The sequence below is a fragment of the Mus caroli genome, unplaced genomic scaffold (assembly GCF_978045245.1).
Source record: "Mus caroli unplaced genomic scaffold, Mus_caroli_1 scaffold_3, whole genome shotgun sequence".
Lineage (NCBI taxonomy): Eukaryota > Metazoa > Chordata > Mammalia > Rodentia > Muridae > Mus > Mus caroli.
The window spans coordinates 121,335,105-121,354,813 of NW_028227258.1; the positions used below are offsets into that span (position 1 = coordinate 121,335,105).

General features: G+C 40.1%; 1 protein-coding gene across 1 annotated transcript in view; it reads left to right on the top strand.

Annotated features, from left to right (window-relative positions):
* The window catches only part of LOC110291132 (major facilitator superfamily domain-containing protein 8), a 30,598-nt gene that overhangs the window by 8,103 nt on the left and 2,786 nt on the right, over nucleotides 1-19,709 (top strand). Inside the window, exons 2-11 of the mRNA XM_085835935.1 lie at nucleotides 678-769; nucleotides 3,037-3,080; nucleotides 4,764-5,004; nucleotides 6,142-6,255; nucleotides 8,275-8,419; nucleotides 9,761-9,816; nucleotides 13,737-13,845; nucleotides 16,667-16,801; nucleotides 18,488-18,591; nucleotides 18,676-18,923. Coding sequence (XP_085692061.1) covers nucleotides 678-769; nucleotides 3,037-3,080; nucleotides 4,764-5,004; nucleotides 6,142-6,255; nucleotides 8,275-8,419; nucleotides 9,761-9,816; nucleotides 13,737-13,845; nucleotides 16,667-16,801; nucleotides 18,488-18,591; nucleotides 18,676-18,923 — 1,288 coding nt within the window. The remainder of the gene's footprint in view (nucleotides 1-677; nucleotides 770-3,036; nucleotides 3,081-4,763; nucleotides 5,005-6,141; nucleotides 6,256-8,274; nucleotides 8,420-9,760; nucleotides 9,817-13,736; nucleotides 13,846-16,666; nucleotides 16,802-18,487; nucleotides 18,592-18,675; nucleotides 18,924-19,709) is intronic.

A 19,709-nucleotide genomic window follows, 5' to 3' on the forward strand; every position in this document is an offset into this window, starting at 1 on the left:
ACCTGGCTAGCCACACTGTCCATATCTTCCATCAGGCCACCATATGCACACGCACACCATATAAACACGAAAACTTGAAGGAGAAAAAAAAATAGTGAAATAATTGCTTTGAAAAGTGTTTTACTTTTAAAAGGTATCTTGTATCTTCTAAATAACTGTGTATAGTGGTGCATTAATACAGTCCTACAATCCAGGGAAATTTAAAAATGCTTTTTCAGAGGTGAATTAGTGTAACCATAGCCAATACTAAGAAATGTTGCTTTTTCTATAACTTTCATATCTTTTGTTTGTTGGTTTCTTTTTTTGAGACAGGATTTTCTATGTTGCTTTGACTGTCCTGGAACTTGATTGTAGACCAGCTAGCCTCCTTCTTAGAGATCTGCCTGCTTCAGTCTCCTGAGTGCTGGGATGAAAACACTGTGCCACCACAGTGTGGCCCAATTGTTAATGCATAAATACCTGCTCTCCTAGTGATCAGGAGGTCCAGATCTTGTGCATTATCCCAAATGCATGGGGTTTTCTAGTTCCTGCATCTTTGGGGAGATAGTACACGTGCATTTTGCTGTAATTCACTGCAGTAAGGTCGGGGAATCTCCACCCACAGTTAACATTTTGGATTTGGAGTTTTGAATTTAGGGACTCTCAACTCTGTTAACCCTTTTCTTCTTTCCACCTAGAGAATGGGGCGCGATAGAAACCCAAGAGCATTACAAGAGTAGATGGAAGTCCGTGAGGATTCTCTACCTTACCATGTTCCTCAGCAGTGTGGGTAAGTGCCGGAAGCGACACAGTTCTGCAGTTCAGAGTAAAATGCTTTGGCTTTGGACACTTTTAAGATTAGTTACTTATCCATTTGTTTGTTGTTTTTGAGATAGGTTTTTCTGTACAGCCCTGGTTGTCCTGGAACTTTCTCTGTAGACTAGGCTGGCCTTCGGGATCTGCCTGCTCCCTACCTCAAGTATTGGGATTAAATGCATGCCCAGTTTACCTATTTAGAAAAAGCCTTACTATGTAGCCCAGGCTGGCCTTGAACTCAGGGTTCTGATATCTGAGCCTCCCTAGTATTGGGATTATAGGTGTGTACCATCATAGCAGACTGAGTTGATTTCTTCCTTTAAAATTGTTTTTATTATTCAACTGTTTTAAGAAACAATTTCAAGTTTTATTACAGAAAAAAATTGCTTCAGATATTAATTGGCATGCTAGAGATTTTACTTGATGTAACTTTCTTTATTGTAAAATGTACTTTTTAATGTTCTGGTTGGGAGATATTTTGAGACAGTTTCACTGTGTCCTCTACATTGTTAATCCTCCTGCTTCAGTCTCCTAAGTGCTGAGATTGCAGGTGTGGGCCACCAGGTCTGCCTAAGAATTGGCTCTTTAACTTCTTTAATCGTCAAGAGTCAATTCAATTCTAAATACTTAGAGAGTTGTGTAGACCTCAGTAATAGAGTGCTGCCTAGTATGGTCAGAATCCTGAGGTCCCCAACACTGCCAAAAAATAAAATAATAATAATAATGAACGAAAAACAAAGCCAAAACACAAAAAACTTTACAAAACAAAGTAAAACAAAAACAGGAAGATGAGGGACATCAGGACGACTCAGTGGATAAACTTCAGCTAAGAACCTGAGTTCAATCTCTGGAACCTATGTAGCACAGGCTACATACTAAGACTCTATCTCAAAAAACTAGACTTCTATTTGTCTTTTGCAATTATTATTTTGTCTATGTGATCGTGTTGCCTGCACGTGTATATATGAAGAGGTCAGAAGCTGTTGGATCCCTTGGAACTTGGGATCCAGAGTTACAGATGGCTGTGTGCCACCATATGGGTGCTGGGAACTGAATGCAGGTCCTCTAGAATAGGTGCTCTTAACCACTGAGCCATCCCTTCAGCCCAAGTCAAGACTTTGTGAGCGAAACACTAATAGTAGAACAGTAGAAACACTACTACCTGGTGCATGAATCTTAGGGCATTATGCTTAGTGAAAGAAGCCAGACCTGCCTGACTCAACCCCCTCTCCTTAGCACTAGAGTTAGGATGATGACCTCTGCCTCCAGCTTTTTATAATGCTGAGAGTCCAAACTAAGGTCTCCATGCTTGTGTGGCAAGCACTTTACACACTGACCCATCATCCCAGCCCTATGTAGTGCACTGTGAATATAGTCACCCTCCTGTTGCCCTCTCCTATCCCCTACATGAATTGTATACTTTAAACGTACATTTCTTTATGTAAAGCAATGTCTCAAGTTGGTTTGAAACTCTTGATCCCCTGCATCAGGTTCCCAAATGGTGAGATTACAGAGATGGGCCAGTACTCTCAGAAATAAAGCTAAACATTTAAGAGTAGGCCTTCCATAATTTCTGACTAGATTTGCCTAACATTAAGAATGGACAAATAGGGCTGGGCTGTAACTGGGTGGTAGAGTACTTACCTAGAATTGATGAGGATCCCTATACAAACAAACAAACAAACAAACAACCAGAAAAGGGTAACATTGACAAACAGTGTAAGAGTTTTTCCACTATAGTATTGAGTGGGAAAACCTATCATAAATCAGGACTTTGCCTCTGAAGTATGGCATCCTCAAGTAAGTCAGTTCATATTACTTCCCTTGAGGTGGTGTTCCAGCTCACTCGCTTCCTTGCAGTGAATTGCTCTTTCAATCAGTACAGACAATTTCCCCCTGACAAAGTGGCCTTTCTTCCACTCATGTGTGCTATGAAGACTCAACAGAGCTTTCAGTAATTTCCACTATGGCAAAAATGTATGAGAAAAGAGAGACAAATTCTTTGCCCTTGGTAGATCAAGCATAGTGAGGGGCTATAATTACCTCGTTGTTTCTATTTTGTTATTAGAATTTATTATTCTTCGGATAATTAACATTTTACTGCTTGATAAATTAAACATTGTGTATATAAATTCTCAGGTTTAGAATATTTAAAAAAATCTTTTCTGTATTTCTAAATGCTATGGCTCTAATAGTGATTACATAATTATAACGCAAGTAAACATGTCTGCCTCTTTGCAGGTTTTTCTATTGTGATAATGTCCATCTGGCCATATCTTCAAAAGGTTTGTGCACTTCACTCTGTTTTTGAACTAATAGTAGAGGTAACGCTAATGTTATAGAGCGTTGTCTAAAGAGTGTCTTTATGCTTTGTAGTTTGATCTCTTTAGAATAACTTAAAGTAAGAATTACTCAATGGCAGTATCAGTTGGTCATATGCTTTATTGTACAGACAGAAACATTTGAAGCAGAAAGGGTGCTGGGCTAAGAAGCAGATAACTGCCTGGAGAGTAGCAGATAGAGGAAAGCTGTGGTTACCAACTTACTCAGTTGTCCCTGAGTCACCTTGTCGCATCCTCCCGAGGGAAGAGCAGCTCAAGAAGACAAGTGGATTCTTAAAGTGTACAGATCATATTTCTGAGGAATAATTTCATGGTTTTCCTGTGGAATTAATTTGGGTTTCCAGGAAAGCTGGTGAAAAGGATAGGCAATATGGCTCTCTTGATATTTCTGGGGGATTGGTTTTCAGGTCCCCCAAAAGTCAGGTCCCACCAAAATGTGTGGATGTGCAAGGCTGTTACATACAGTGATGTAGTATTTGCATATAATGTGTGCACATTCAGACGTATGCTGCAGTCATCTCTAGATTACATATGATGTCTAGGACAATGCCAACATTATATAGTTGCTAACTGCTCTGTCCTAGAACAGTGACAAGAAAAGTGTCCGTCCGTGTTTGGTTCAGTCTCGTTCTTCGTGTGTGAAGGGCAGAGCTTACACTGTCCTCTCCTCACCTGGAACTCTTGCCTCTTAATGCTGATTACTTAGCTGTAAATTCTCTGTATCTCTATCAGCTCACTCTTTGCTTGCTGATTTTGCAGAGATCCATGTGTGTTAGGCTTTGGCCTATAGCAGATAAGCAGACAACAAGGTGTTTAACTTACTTCAGTGACCCAGGCTCTGCAGGGCTGCACACACTCAGCTCCTTTCCAGCTCCTTTTCCCTCTCTCCCTTCCTTCCTTCCTTCCTTCCTTCCTTCCTTCCTTCCTTCCTTCCTTCCTTCCTTCCTTCCTTCCTTCCTTCTTGTGCTTCCTTCCTCTCTCCTCCCCTTCCTCCATTCTACCTTTTGGCTCACCCTTCACATCTCTTCACCTCTCATGTCCTCCAGAAAGCTGTCTCTGGTTGCCATTACCCAGTTTGGGCCAGAAAAGGTGTGTTGCTCCTCTTCATCCTTGAAGCTGTATCCAAAAGATTTAAGAAACCGTGGTTTGGAAATTTCGCTCCTTAAACTACTGAGTGGCAGCTATGTTTACAGAATTTGCATTGTAGTAGGCATTATAAGTGCTCAGAGATGACTTACACCCATAGAGGATGTATGGTTGATCTGCAAACATGCTCTATGTAAAAGGCTTATGCGTGCACTCATTCTGGTGTCCTGGAGTCAATTCTGAGGATGTGAAGGGTTGACATCACTTCATCTCTGTATCATTAGTTCTCCCCAGAAATCCTAACCACAATGGTTCTGGTAGGAATTCAGGTGGTTCAGCCACTCTACAATACAGCCTGGGTATTCGCCACAAGCTAATTATAGTTTTACTAAGTGACCTAGCAGCCATGTTCCGAGGCACTTAGTTACTAGTTTCTGAGACTTACATACATGTAGAAATCTGTCTTGGAATGTTTGTGACTGCCAGAAGCTAAGACTGCTGTTGCGTAAAGACTCTCAAAGCATTTACTTCTCTCTGCAGATTGATCAGACAGCTGATGCAAGTTTTTTGGGCTGGGTTATTGCTTCATATAGTCTTGGCCAAATGGTAGCTTCACCTCTATTTGGCTTATGGTCTAATTATAGGCCGAGAAAAGAACCTCTAATCGTCTCCATCTCTATTTCGGTGGCAGCCAACTGCCTATATGCGTATGTCCACGTGCCAGCTGCTCATAATAAATACTACATGTTGATTGCTCGTGGATTGGTAGGATTTGGAGCAGGTAAGTGTGCGTGCATGTGTGTTTGTGTATGTTAGGTCACATTCTTCCTCCTGTTCATAGCCATGTCTCCCCTGTGTCATCTGTTCTCAGTCTCACATCCCTGGTTCAGCAAATTCTGCCTCTGTCCATGATCCTTCTGTTATGTGCATGTTCACCAGTCTTCATCCTCAGGGCACACATTAAGTGCTATGTGTAGTATGGAGCCCTCTCAGGCTTCTTGAATGCATCTTTTTCTACTTTTGGCCTTTGCTTGCCCTATTGTATTATTTCTGTTTTTCCCCACCAATTATAGTAAGCTTTTTTTTTTTGCATTAGAAGCAGCAAATGATATTTTAAATGTTCTATGGGTCCTAGCAGAGTCTCTACTAAAAATAAATGCTTGATACATTTTTAAATCTTTTATTTTATTTTGTATGTCTGTGAAAATTTGTAAGTGTGATTACCCTAAGAGGCCAGTAGATGGCACTGAATTGCCCAGAACTGGAGCTACCTTGCCTGTGAGGTGTCTGAAGTGGGTGCTAGGAACTGAGCTCAAATGTGTTACAAGAGAGCACTGTAAATGCCTAACCCTTGAGCACTGTGAATGTCTAGCCCCTGAGCCCTCTCCAGCCAAAAGTATTTTACTTAAATTCTTAGTGCAGTTATTCAGTTTCTGTGTTACATATCTATGCAGTTTGGGGCACATTTCCTTATAGCATGGCAGTCTGTCGTTAATGTGCAGCTGCCTATTATTTGATAAAATCTTGGTATTGTAATGTCATTTTACATTATCTAGAGCTGTGTCTTTAGTCCTATTGGTGGCATGTTTTCTTTTGATTCTTATTTTGTTGTTGACGGTTGGTTTTGAGACAAGGTCTCACTATAGACCTTAGGCTGGCCTAGAACTCTGTGCAGCCCAGCTGACCTCTGCCACCCAGTTGCTGAGATTACAGATGTGCACCCCTAACCTAGCTCCATCGTTTCTGTATCCAAGACAATACTGTGTTCCATAGTTATGTGTTTGTTCAGTCAAAATCTTACACATGTTGTGCGGTAGCATAAAAGGGACCATGATATTCATTAGTATTTCTTGCTCTGTGTAAAGCTGGGTGAGGTAAGCATTACAGCTGAAGGCTGATTCCTACCCTTTATATCTAGGAAATGTTGCCGTTGTCCGATCATACATTGCTGGTGCTACTTCCCTTCAGGAAAGAACAAATGCCATGGCTAATACAAGCACATGCCAAGCCCTGGGCTTTATTCTCGGTCCAGGTAGGTGGTCTTTATGTGCCTACTTAAATTTGAATCAGGATAACCTTTGAGGTTCAAATTTACATGTAATCCATCTGTGAGACTTTGTGGCTAAAGGAAGAAGGAGGGAAGGAGCCAAGAAAGTAAGAGGGGTTAACATGTGCAAGGTACAGGGATCCAGATCCATAACTAAAACCCACTATAACTGTAAGAAAGCAACACACTAATCCCCCAATGGTGTGTGTGTGTGTGTGTGTGTGTGTGTGTGTGTCACAGATGAGACAGAACTCAAGGCTTTGTGCATGCGAGGCAGTCATTCCACCACTGAGCTATATATAGCCTCAGTAGGGAAGGATAGTAGGTTTTTTTTTTTATGAGTCTTTTTTTATTTAAGATTTATTTATTCATTTTATGTATATGAGTACAGTTCGGTTCTCTTCTGACACTTCGTAAGAGGGCATAGGTTTCCATTACAGATGGTTGTGAGCCACCATGTGGTTGGTGGGAATTGAACTCAGGACCTCTAGAAGAGCAGTCAGTGCTCTTAACTGCTGAGCCATCTCTCCAGCCTGATGGTAGTGTTTTTAATACACTATTATTTGCCTCAATACCAGAGCTCTTAGTTAGGCATTGTTTGCCCATTTTACAGATGAACACAATCTCTAATCTCATGGTAAAAAAAAGTCCATCTAGAATCTCCAAAATAGGTAGGAAGTCCTGGGCCCAGAAAGATGTTTTTCTGGTTGCTTTGAACCCAGTGCTATTGTAAGGACAGCCTTAGCTGAAGTTAGATCCCAGTTACTGACAGGGCCTATGGACAATCATCTCAGCCACGTTTCAACATGGACTTAATATTAAGTGATAGTAAATGTGCATAATTTATAGACCACCTACACAGTAAGATTAAAAATATTTGACTTGAAAATGTCATATTTTTCTTTCTTGTAACGAAGGTGATTAACATTCTAATTAGTTTAGCCAACAGGATTGCTCAGTGGGTCTTTACCTTTGCACTCACTGCCAAACTTGGTGGGCTGGGTTTGCTCCCTTGCGACCACACTGTGGAAGGGCAGATCAGACTCTTCAGCTGTTCTCTAACCTTCACAGGCACACCCTGGCAAGTGAGAGCCCTCCCACCCCACATGCACAGAGGACCATAAGGCAGTTCAATTGAACATTTATAATTTACTTACTGAATACATTGTAGCTTAACTTTCATATAGAGTAGCTTTCTTTTTTTTTTTTTATTTTAAGAAACGTAGGGGGCTGGTGAGATGGCTCAGTGGGTAAGAGCACCCGACTGCTCTTCCGAAGGTCCAGAGTTCAAATCCCAGCAACCACATGGTGGCTCACAACCATCTGTAATGAGATCTGACTCCCTCTTCTGGAGTGTCTGAAGACAGCTACAGTGTACTTACATATAATAAATAAATAAATATTAACCAAAAAAAAAAAAAAAGAAATGTAGGTGCCTGGGTTTACTCAGTGGTAGGGTAGATACTTGGCACGCCTAAGACCCCATTCTCAGTACTCCTCCTCCCCCACAAAAATAAAGAACATGTTATAGATCCATGAAAATATTATAATAAATCCAATTGGGTAAAAATTGTATATGCTAATAAAATGGAAAGATGAAGAGATTATGAGTTGGTTTGTTATAGTTTGTCAATGCACACATCTGTCTCATATCTTTAACACTGTTTCCCTGAAGAGCCTTCTTAGATGTTTTTGCTACTTATTCCATCCTGCCTGCAATGTTAATGCCACATATTTATCACATAAATAATATATGTGAAAAAATATATATGTGCAAGTATGTGTATATATGTGTATACACACACACACATACATGTATGCCTGTGATTTATATAAGAAAAGAATAAATTGTCTCCATTAACCAAGAGCCAGTTTTTTCACTCCTGTTGAGAGTCCTTAGTACACATGGCAGCTCCTATGAACTAGCAGTCTGTGGTAAGCATCTTTTATAGTTGTTAGCTTTGGGCACCCATATCAGAACTGACTTGTACACATATTTATTAGTTTTTCAGACTTGCTTTGCACTCATTGGAGAAAAAGGTGTGACATGGGACATCATCAAGCTGCAGGTCAACATGTACACAGCACCAGTTTTACTTGCAGCCTTCCTGGGAATTCTAAACATTATTCTGATTCTTTTTATATTAAGGTAACTACATAGAAATGATAGGCTATGTCTGTAGATTTTAAAAGTTAACAAGCCTTGTTACTACTGAAGGATAATTATTCCTATGAAGTCTTTTTGTGTACATAAGACTGAGGATTGAACTTTGGTCCTCATACATGCTAAACATGCTCTCTACTATTCTGTACTCCCAGTCCTTAGCCCCCTTTATAAATATTTACTTTTATGTTTCTAAGTGTTTGCCGACATGTATATATGTGAACCACATGCATGCAGTGCCTTCAGGAACCAGAAGGGAGAATTAGGTCACCTTGAAGTGGTAATAGTTAGGTTTCAGAACCAAGCCTGGGTCCCCTGCAAGAGCAGCAAGTGCTTTTAGCTGCCGAAGCTCCTCTCTAGCCACTTTTACTTTTTATTTTGATATAGGGTCCTGTTAAATTGCCTAATCCTGTACCAGGCAGGCCTTAACTTTGCAGCCTCCTGCATTAGCCTCCAGGCAGCTGAGATTATAGGCCTGAGCTTTGAGGCCTGGCCCTGTGAATTCTTTGTTTTGCTGTCTATAGATGGGGTCATATTTTTTGATCAGCTAAAGCATATTATATTGGCAATTGCAGTAATAAAACAGATTAGGAATGAACACAAATTAGGGAGATCTATTCTTGATTTACTAACTGTAAATTTTTAAATATGGAAATGGTATTTCATTTCCTAAAACTAGTACCATTACTTTGTGTTTCTTGTTTTTAGTTTTTAGAAAATGTCTTACTGTGTAGACAAGGCTGCCTGAGAACTTAGACTTCTCTTACCTTAACCTCTGAAATGCTGAGATTATAGGTGTATGTTACAAAACCTAGCATTGTTACATTATATTTTCTTAGTGTGCTTCATTCAATTTCCCAAAACCACTTATAGCTAATTTTCAAAACATTGAAAAATTTAAAAATGTACTAAGATAAATCACGTATTCTTCTACATAAAATTTGAAGAAGTCTTGTATGATGATATGTGGTCTTCCTGATCAGGAGTGAGGCCAGAGGATTACTTGATCCCAGGCGCCTGACAGCTGATCCCAGGTGAGGTAAGGCCTTTCCTTACCAAAGCTCACTCTGGAAATATAGCTCAAGGCTTCCAGCTTATTTGTCCAGCATGTATAAGGCCCTATTCTTCATGCCCAGTACTGAACAAAAAAAACAGATATTTTTAGGTTTATTGGTTATATTTATTAGTAAATCATTAATAACCCTATTTCTCAGAAGCCAATAAGGAAAAAACTATGTCTGACTGTGGAAAAGATAGGGTGCTGATAAAGCAAACGGCTTCTGAATTAAGTAAGGTCTTGTTAATACCTGTGCTTTTCTTTTTAAGAGAGCATCGTGTGGATGACTTGGGACGTCAGTGTAAGAGTGTGAATTTCCAAGAAGGTACTGTTAGCCTGTGTGGCACCACCTGAGTATCCTGATTCTGTTTGCTTGGTATTCACATGGCTTTTGCCCCTCAGCACAATACAGTGGGTAACTGGGGAATATTTTCAAAGGTAAAAGAAATATACATTAAGTTACTTAAACAAACCTATACCTATCTGTTATATGGTGTTTATGATTGGCAAGACTAAAGCCATTGCTAAAGATCACTTGTGTTTTTCAAAGAGGGTGTCTCAAAACCCTTGTATTCCCTGCCATGCTTCTGGTAACTCCAGGACAGGGTCTGCCTCAAGCGGATTTTGTGGTTGTTTTGAAACAGTGTCTCAGTATGTAGCTCAGGCTGGCCTTGAAAATGATGTGCTTGAGAGCAAGGCTGTCTTATAAATTGAGCTCCTCTGCCTCAGTACTCATGTCACAGTTGTACTACACCTGGCTTCCGGCAGTTCCCAGGACGTTAATCACAATAGTAAGCAGTCTGTTATTTTGTAAATGTGCATTTTCATCTTTTAAATTATTTTGTGGTGTATCCATGGGTGTATGTGTACAGATGGGTGTGCCCATGTGGGTGTACTCAGAGGTCAGAGATCTACATCAGATGTTTGCCTTGTTTGTTCTCCACCTTACCTTCTTATATTACTATTATTACATCTCAAATGATATCCTACTTCCCGGTTACCCCCTCCACCAATTCCCTATCCCATGATATTCCACTTCCCGGTTACCCCTCTGTCACCCCACCCCCCTTTCCACGTCTGCCCTCCCTTTTGCCTGTTCGAGAGAGTTCCTCCACCCTCCCACACTCTCCCGCCCCGCTGCTCCAGCATCCCCCTACTCTGCTGCATCAAACTTCTCCAGGACCAAGGGCCTCCCCTACTGTTGCTGTCCAGCAAGGTCATCCTCTGCTACATATGTATCTGCAGCCAAAGATTCCTTTAGGTACACTCCTTGGTTGGTGGTCTAGTCTCTGGGAGAACTGGGTGGTCAGGCCAGCCTATGCTGTTCTTCCAATGGGGCTGCAATCCCCCTCCACTCTTCCAGTCCTTCTGCAGCTCCCCCACCAGGTTCCCTGAGTTCGGCCTGATGGCTGACTCTAAGCATCCACATCTGCATCAGTCAGTTGCTGGATGGACCTCCCCAGGAACTGCCACACTAGGTTCCAGTCCACAAGCGCCTCTGCAACACTGCAACAGTGTTGGGTTTGGTGTCTGCAGACACGATGGATCCCCAGATGGGGCTGTTCCCCAGTTGGTCTTTCCTTCAGTCTCTGTTCCATTTTTTTGTCCCTGTTCTTCTTTTGGACAGGAACATTTCTAGGTAAAAAAACTTGGAGATGGGTGGGTGGCCCTATCACCTTACCATCTGAGTCAGAGTCCCTCACTGACCTACGCTTGCCATCTCGGATAGAATGGTTGGCTAGTGAGCCCACAGCCCACCTATTTCTGTCACCAAGGCTGGGTTACTGGTCAGCACCACCACACCTGAGTTTCACATGGACACAGGGGACCAGAACTCAGATCTAAGTGCTTGCACAGCAGACACTTCACCAGTCTTCACAACCCACAACCCAGTTCTTTATAGCTTTTTTTTTTTTTTTTTTTGGCTTATTTAGAAGTTCCCAATATGGTGAGTAGGAACATTTTACTTTAATAAATTGTTATTTGATTACTGGTTGTGGCACTCAAGCATGTGAAAGAATGCAAGCTGGTCCTTGCTTAGGGACTTCATAAGATTATACAAAACCAAGTATAATTTTACTAAATACTTGCATATAAAATCATTTTAATATTTCAATAAATACCTTGATAAAATGCAAGTGGTAAAAACTCATTTGATTTTCTTTTAAACTTAAAGGTAGTCAAGTTTAAAGAGATTTTCATTGCGTGGGATTGTAATTTCTAAGTACATATAATTGGGGGTAGATTATATGCCCCAGTACAGGGGAACGCCAGGGCCAAAAAATAGGAATGGGTGGGTAGGGAAGTAGGGGGTAAGGTATGGGGGGGGACTTTTGGGATAGCATTGGAAATGTAATTGAGGAAAAGATGTAAGAAAAAAAAAGAAAAGAAAAAAAAAGACTTAAAAAAAAAACTAAAAAAAAAAAAAAATAATTGGGGGTAGGGTGGAGTGCAGTTAACAGCACTACTGCTTTTGCAGAGGACCTGGGTTCAGTTCCCAGCACCCACATGGTGGCTCACAACTAATTGTAACTCCAGTTCCAGCGGTTCCGAAGCCCTCTCTGAACCTCTACAAGCACTAAGTATATACTTATGTGCAGGCAAGACACTGATATACATACAAATCAATTAATTTAACATAAAAGTTGGATCAATATATTGAAGTAGTCTTACCTTAAAATCCTTGTAATTAGGTACTTAGTCAACTTCCTCAGCCTGTGATACATTTCCAAGATTCCTACAGCAACCAGCACTGTGAGGCTGCAGGAAACTAACCATGTATGTTGGAAATGCCACTCTGAAATTAGGCAGCATTCATACTTGACTGGAAGTCAAGAGAGGCTCTGGGTAGTAACTAAGAATTAGAAAGGTGTTCCCCAGATAGGACGAGGGTCAGAAGAGCTAGGGACTGCTTCTGTGAAAGGATCCCATGAAGGAGACCAGTACTCTTGGTGTGACTGAAAAGAAAAGTCAGAAGTGGTTCCTATAAATACTACAGACCATTTGTAAACCTCCTTTCTCCTGAGATAGAAACTTACACATGCTTTCTATGGCTTTCCCTGCTTCTCTCTTGCCACCACACACACATATACACATGCACACAGCTTGTCCATTTCTGTGTTATTTACATCATCCACACTGAGTAACAACATGAGGAATGGATGTCCTTGGATTTATATGGCTGTGGGTATAACTTTGAAGTTGTGTCAGGTATGATCTGTACTGAATACACAATTAGTTCAAGGTGAGAAATTGTGCTTTGCCCTCTAAAGCCACTGCCATGCAAAGATACAAATGATTTTCATTTTTGAGGTAGGTCTTGTCATATAGCTCAGGCTGGTCTTCAACTCAAGATTCTGCTGCCTAAGCCTCCCGAGTACAGAGATAACAGTGTATATCACCAGCCCTGGCATTAACATAACTTGTAATTAATATATTCTCAGGCAGTTTAATTTATGTACACAACATACACTGACTGCCCTCATTCCCACCCATTTCTGATCTGCCTGCCACTCCTGCTCAACCCCCTTACCCCCAAAAGTCTAACGTAACTTTTTTAATTGCAGGGAAGTAAAATTAAACATTTTAAATGTTTATTTTGTGTATGTGACATGCTGCATGTTGGGAGTCTGCTCTCAGCACAGAGGTCTAGGGAATCAAACTCCAGACTGTCCTTGGTGGAAGGGCCTTCTGCCATTGAGCCATCTTGCTGGTCCCAAAGGAAAGACTTACTAGCATGAATTTCATATAGTGTTGAAATAAGAAAAAAAGCCATTGAAATGAACCAAAGAACCGGGAACTGGTTTAATGAACTACTAATAGAACTTAATGAAATCATTGTAAAGTTTAAATTTTAGATAAAGTCAAAAAATCAGTACCTGGCACTGAAAGCAAATGCATTTTTCATGATGTCTATAAAATGCACACTTGGATTGGGAGACACCAATTGGAGAGATATAAGCTAGCCTGAGTAATTCCCGCAGACAATGGACTCCAGTGTGCTTCCTGAAGAGCGGCCAAATTACTTTAAATACCATTGAAGACTGCTTACTCTCTGAGTCCTATTCCCTGCACACATACCTCCACCAGCCCCTCCACCCCTCCTCACCAGCCCCATCCAGCCTTGGCCTCCCAAATCCTGGGATTATAGGTGTGAGCCACCACTCCTGGCTAAGAATTTCCTATTACTTTACCATCATGTGAAAATTAGATATATAGCTAATACTAATTTTCTCCTATTTATAGAAAATACAGATGAACCTCAGATTCCTGAAGGAAGTATTGATCAAGTTGCTGTTGTGGCTACCAATATTGTGTTTTTTGTGGTTTTGTTTATCTTTGCTGTTTATGAAACGTAAGTTTTATTCTGTATTTACTTAAATCAGATTACTTACTAATCCATGTTCTTTAATGCACTCTTAATTATGCATAGATTTTGATTTTTTTTTTCGAGACAGGGTTTCTCTGTATAGCTCTGGCTGTCTTGGAACTCACTTTGTAGACCAGGCTGGCCTCAAACTCAGAAATTTGCCTGCCTCTGCCTCCCAAGTGCTGGGATTAAAAGCGTGCGCCACCACTGCCCGGCTAGATTTTGATTTTTAAAAATTTATGTAAGAGCCAGACAATGGTGGTGCACATATTATTTCAGCACTCAGGAGGCAGAGGTAGGCAGATCTCTTGAGTGTGTGGCCAGCCTGAGCTACAGAGTTAGTTTCAGGACATCCAAGGCTACACAGAAAAACTCTGTCTGGAAAAAACAAAAACCATCCAAACAAACAAAAATTATGTTAAGGCACAGTTTTCTTAAATAAGACTTTTGTTTTGTTTTGTTTTGTTTTTCCTTTCTTCCTTTCTTTCTTTTTTCTTGGAGACATGGTCAAATTCTTGATTAAGACTAGGCTAGCATTGGACTTACAGAGATCTGTCTCTGCCTCTCAAGTTCTGAAATGAAATGGATCTGCCACCATAACCAATTTAAATAAAAATGCATGTAGATTATCATAATTAACACCAAATCTGGCAATATTAGCTACATTTAATCTTTGATCAATAATTATAAAATTTATAACTCATTCATCCTTTTTAAAAATCACAGGACCCTTTCAAGAGAGAAAAGTTTATGTATAAAACTAGATACTGTAAATAATTCAGTACCAAATGCATTATACACACACACACACACACACAAGATGCAGGCACTTTATAGTTTTTCAACCAGGAAGTGGAGGAATATATTACATTTGTATAAGCTGTAATGTTTCCATTTGACAGCTTGTTTTTTTTTTTCACATACATTGTAACATTTTTGTGTTAATACATACAGATGTGCTTGGTGTATGTATTTTTAAAATTATTCATCCACATGAAAATCACAGTTCATTTCAGGGAAAGTTTTTAATGTAAAATACACAGCACATAAAATTTATATTAACCTTTCCCCTAATCCTGGGTATTGAATTTAGGTCTCCAGCATGCTAGGCACACTGAGCTACAACCTCAACCTGCTCACTTTTTATTTTGAGGCAAATTCTCGCTAAGTTGTCCAACCTGGCCTTGAACTCACTCTGTACCCCAGACAGGCCTTAAATTTGGCTTATACACTGTACAACATTGCCCAGTATTTTAAATAGTTTAAACATTTCTTTTAGATTTATTTTTATTTTGTCTAATGTGTTATGTTTTGCCTGCATGTATATATATGCACCATGTGTGTGCATGATGCCAACGGAAGTTAGAAAAGAGCATTATTTCCCTGAAAATGGAATCGCAGATAGTGATGAACCACCATGTGGTACTTAGAGCCAAACCTGGGTCCTCTGTAAGGGTAGCAAGTTCTCTTAACCTCTGAGCCATCTTTCCAAACCTTTTAGCTGTTTTTGAAAAGTTAAATACAGCTGGAGAGATGGCTCAGCAGTTAAGAGCACTGACTGCTCTTCCAAAGGTCCTGAGTTCTATTCCCAGCAACCACATGGTGGCTCACAACCATCCGTAATGAGATCTGACCCCATCTTTTGGAGTGTCTGAAGACAGCTACAGTGTACTCATATCAATAAAATAAATCTTTAAAAAAGAGAAAAAAAGGAAGAAAGAAAAGTTAAATACAGTGGCATTAAGTGTGGTCACAACTTTGTTTGTGACCATGACAAGAACCTTACCATCATCCCACACAAGGTGTTTACCCTTTCACAGTTACCTCCCGCGCCTTTCCCCAGCTTCTAATGACCTGTATAAGGTGCCTCATAGAAGTTACATCATGCAGTATTTTGGTTTTACACATCTCATTTCATTGAGTGTGAGGTGTTAAGGGTTCTTTATGTCATGGTATATCAGACTTTCTTAACTTCTTAGGCAGGTTCCAACTATTCTTAGCTGCCTGTTCATCTGCTGGCGAGAGCTTTGTTGGCACCATGCAGCTGTGTTGAGTGATGCTGCAGTGCAAGGGTCTGCTTGAGTTCTGGCCTTTTGTTCTTGGGTTCTGTACCTGAGAGGAATTGCTAGGTACATGTTAACTGTGTAGCCCTTGGAAAAACCATGCATCTGCTTTCTCTATCAGCTCATCTGAATTCAAAGGTTAGGATACTGTGTTGTTCTTTGTAATGAAACATTTAAAATATAAATATAAAGACAGTAGAGTGTAGGATAGCCTTGGCAAGGAAGGAGAAAGCCATATGAAGGCAGAGGTGTTCATAGGAGGGAAAGAAACACAGTAAGTAGTACTGATGGAAAGAAGCGCTAATCATAATGTGATAGTGTGACACTGCTGGAAACATGCACACTTTCAATAACAAGGGAAAAATCTAGAACGTACACTTCCAGCAAAACTGAAATACATTTCTGATTTTGAAAAAGGTATCAATGTAAAATTTCCCTTTGTGGAGGCTCTTTACAGGGAATAGTGTCCCTCTGTAGACTTAATGTCCCACAGAGAAGCTAGTCAGTCATCCAGAGTCCCACCCTCAAAGCTAAAAGCACCACCTAGCTATGAGTCACTGCTACACTATGGGAAGGTAGGGTTGTAATTTATTTATGTTGTCTTCTGTTTGCAAGCCTTCTGCAGTGTAACTGTGTTTCTTATTTAAACTGAAATTTAAACGGCTGCATATTCTTACAGGCATTATTATTAATGTCTTTATTAACAATTCTTAGTTAACAGCTACCTCATCTCCTTCCCTTAGAATCCTCACCCCACTAACACTGGACATGTACGCCTGGACCCAGGAGCAGGCTGTGCTCTATGATGGAATCCTCCTTGTTGCTTTTGGAGTCGAGGCAGTTCTTGTCTTCATGGGGGTTAAATTACTTTCCAAAAAGTAAGTTATATGTTTTTACTTTTACTTTAAATCTTTTTTTTTAAATAAAAAAGATATATGAAACAGGTCTAATATAAGTGAATGTGCTAGTAAAGTAACTTGTGTTGCATTTTTTCTCATGTGTTAGTTTTCTCTCATATGTTTTTCCTTTTTTTGCGAAGACAGGGTCTTAGTATGTAGCCTTGGCTAGCCTGGAATTCACTGCATAGACCTATAGATCTGACTGGCCTGGAATTCATCAGTCTGCCTACCTCTACCTTTTGAGTGCAGGGATTAAGGACATACACTACCATGCTTGGCTGTATTATAGTTCTTTAAAGTTTGCAAAATGATGCAAACTTTACTGAGAATTATTTTTATATTTTTATATTCTATGCCATAACTTTGGTAAAGCAAAATGCCTTGCCAACTAAATAACTATATTCTAATCTATTGTTATATAGTTTTTAATGAATGTTACTAAAAGTGTATTTCATTAAACATTGTCTTGCTAGACTGAATGAGTAAGTTGGGAAATTCTGGTTATTAAAGCCTATATTCATGGCTGAGACAAGACCATGAGTCCCTATATGCTACATATTGAGATTATGTCTGAAAGAACAGATTGAATTTACATAGATTGTGTGTGCATGTGTGTGTTTTGTTCGTTTTTATGAGGCAGGGTCTCATGTACCCTGGCTAGTCTTGAATTCCTGATGCTCCCGCCTCTACAGCCCAGGCACTGGGATTATAGGCATACATATTTTAGAACTTCTAATTAGGTGTTTAGCTTACAAACACTATATTCTCACCATGGCAAATACAATTATTATTTTTCACAGTTATTTGCTCACATAACTTTGTGTATGTGGTGCTGGGAGTTGAACTTAGGGCCTCAAATATGCTAGGCCAATGTTCTACCACACTATTCCCAGCCCCTAACTAACTTTAAAAGAATAATTTTATGAAAGTAACTATTAGAAACCCTTTAATCCCAGCACTCGGGAGGCAGAGGCAGGCGGATTTCTGAGTTCGAGGCCAGCCTGGTCTACAAAGTGAGTTCCAGGACAGCCAAGGCTACACAGAGAAACCCTACCTCGAAAAACCAAAAAAGAAACCCAGTATGTAAGGAATATGGGAATGCATGTATAAACTGAGTTTTGTCATGTAATTTATTTTTCTCTCTGGGTGCTGGGAATTGAACCAGGGCATCATACATGCCAGGCAAGCACTCTACCACTGAGCTGTCTATCCCCAGCTTGTCTTAGATAGGCAGACACAGGTTGTTAGCTCATGAACAGCTTTCATGGTTTATTCCTAAACTATTGGTTGAAAATGAGCATAGGCATCATAGGTGTGATTATTCTTCACCCTGGCTGAGTCTCTGTCCCCTAATAGTTACTGACAAGCTCCACTTTCTATAGGAAAATAAACACATTTATCTTCTAGAGTCCATCCCCCTAGCCTGAAATCAGCAGTTTATTAGAGAAGTCTATTGTCTTCTAAGACAGGGTCTCACTATGTAGCTCAGACTGTGGTGCCACAGCAGTGTCTGATGCTGGTTGCTTTCAGTAGGGTATTCTATGTAACATCACAGTAATTCATAACTATAATAAACTGTATAACAATGTCACTTAAATTTTTTAGTTATAGTAATGAAATCGTATATTTACATTTCATTTCAAAATCATAGTTTCTGTTCCACAGGCTTGGCGAGCGTGCTATTCTCCTGGGAGGATTTGTGGTTGTATGGGTCGGCTTCTTTATCTTGTTACCCTGGGGAAATCAGTTTCCCAAAATACAGTGGGAAGGTATGGTGACTTCAATTCTTTAGCCCCAGCCCCTGCATTCTTTACAAGTAGCAAGTGACACCTTGTTCTCTCTTTATCTTACAGATTTACACAACAGCTCAACCCCTAATACTACATTTGGGGAAATAATTATTGGTCTTTGGAATTCTCCAAGAGAAGATCACAGTGAACAGCCAACTGGGTGCCCAATTGAACAGACCTGGTGCCTGTACACCCCAGTGATTCATCTGGCCCAGTTCCTGACAGCTGCTGTGTTAATTGGAACAGGCTATCCAGCCTGCAGTGTCATGTCCTATACATTATACTCAAAAGTTCTAGGACCCAAACCTCAGGTAATCCAGCACTACAACTGTGTGAACTCTAGTTTCTTGCTTTTGCTATAGTTCTCTTCTTACACAAGCTGGCTTAGCAGACCTTGGGGGAGGGCTAGAATTTTAGACAGGCTCAGGGACTGGAGCTCACTCATATCCCTTGCATGTCTGAACTTAGGTCATACCTCTGTCTCCACCCCACAAAAACTTGTAATGTGTTTGGTAAGATTTTTCTGATGAAAGATTAACATTCCTAAATCAGAACTCAGATGTCAATAATTATGAGCTCAAAATAATTTTCATTGAAAAAAAATCTCTGAACTTTAAATTTCTAAAACTCATTCTTAAAGTAGACAGAAGAAAACCAAAATTGGCAGCCAAATTGGATTTAGACAATTACAAAGAATGAAAACATAATGCTTTATATTGTTGTGCTACACTGAGATCTAGCTGTATGTTTTTTAAGCTTAACTGTGGTACTAGGATTGGATCCGAGGCTTTGTATATGTTAGGCTACTGCTCTTCTACTGAACTAAAGCCCTGGTTTGAAATTAATTTCTGAGTAGGAAGGTAAGGGGCCAAGCTGGGGATGATTATACACGTCTTAGCACCCAGGAGACTGAGGCTGGAAAATCACAACAAGTCCAAGGCCAACCTAGTTTACATAGTGAGATCCAGGCCAGCCAGGGCTATATAGTAAGATTCAGTCTCAAAAATAAACGACACAAGACACATAGGCTGGAAGTATAGCTCAGCAGTACAGCCTTTATCCTGGAATACGTGATACCTTAGTCTTGATTCCTAGCA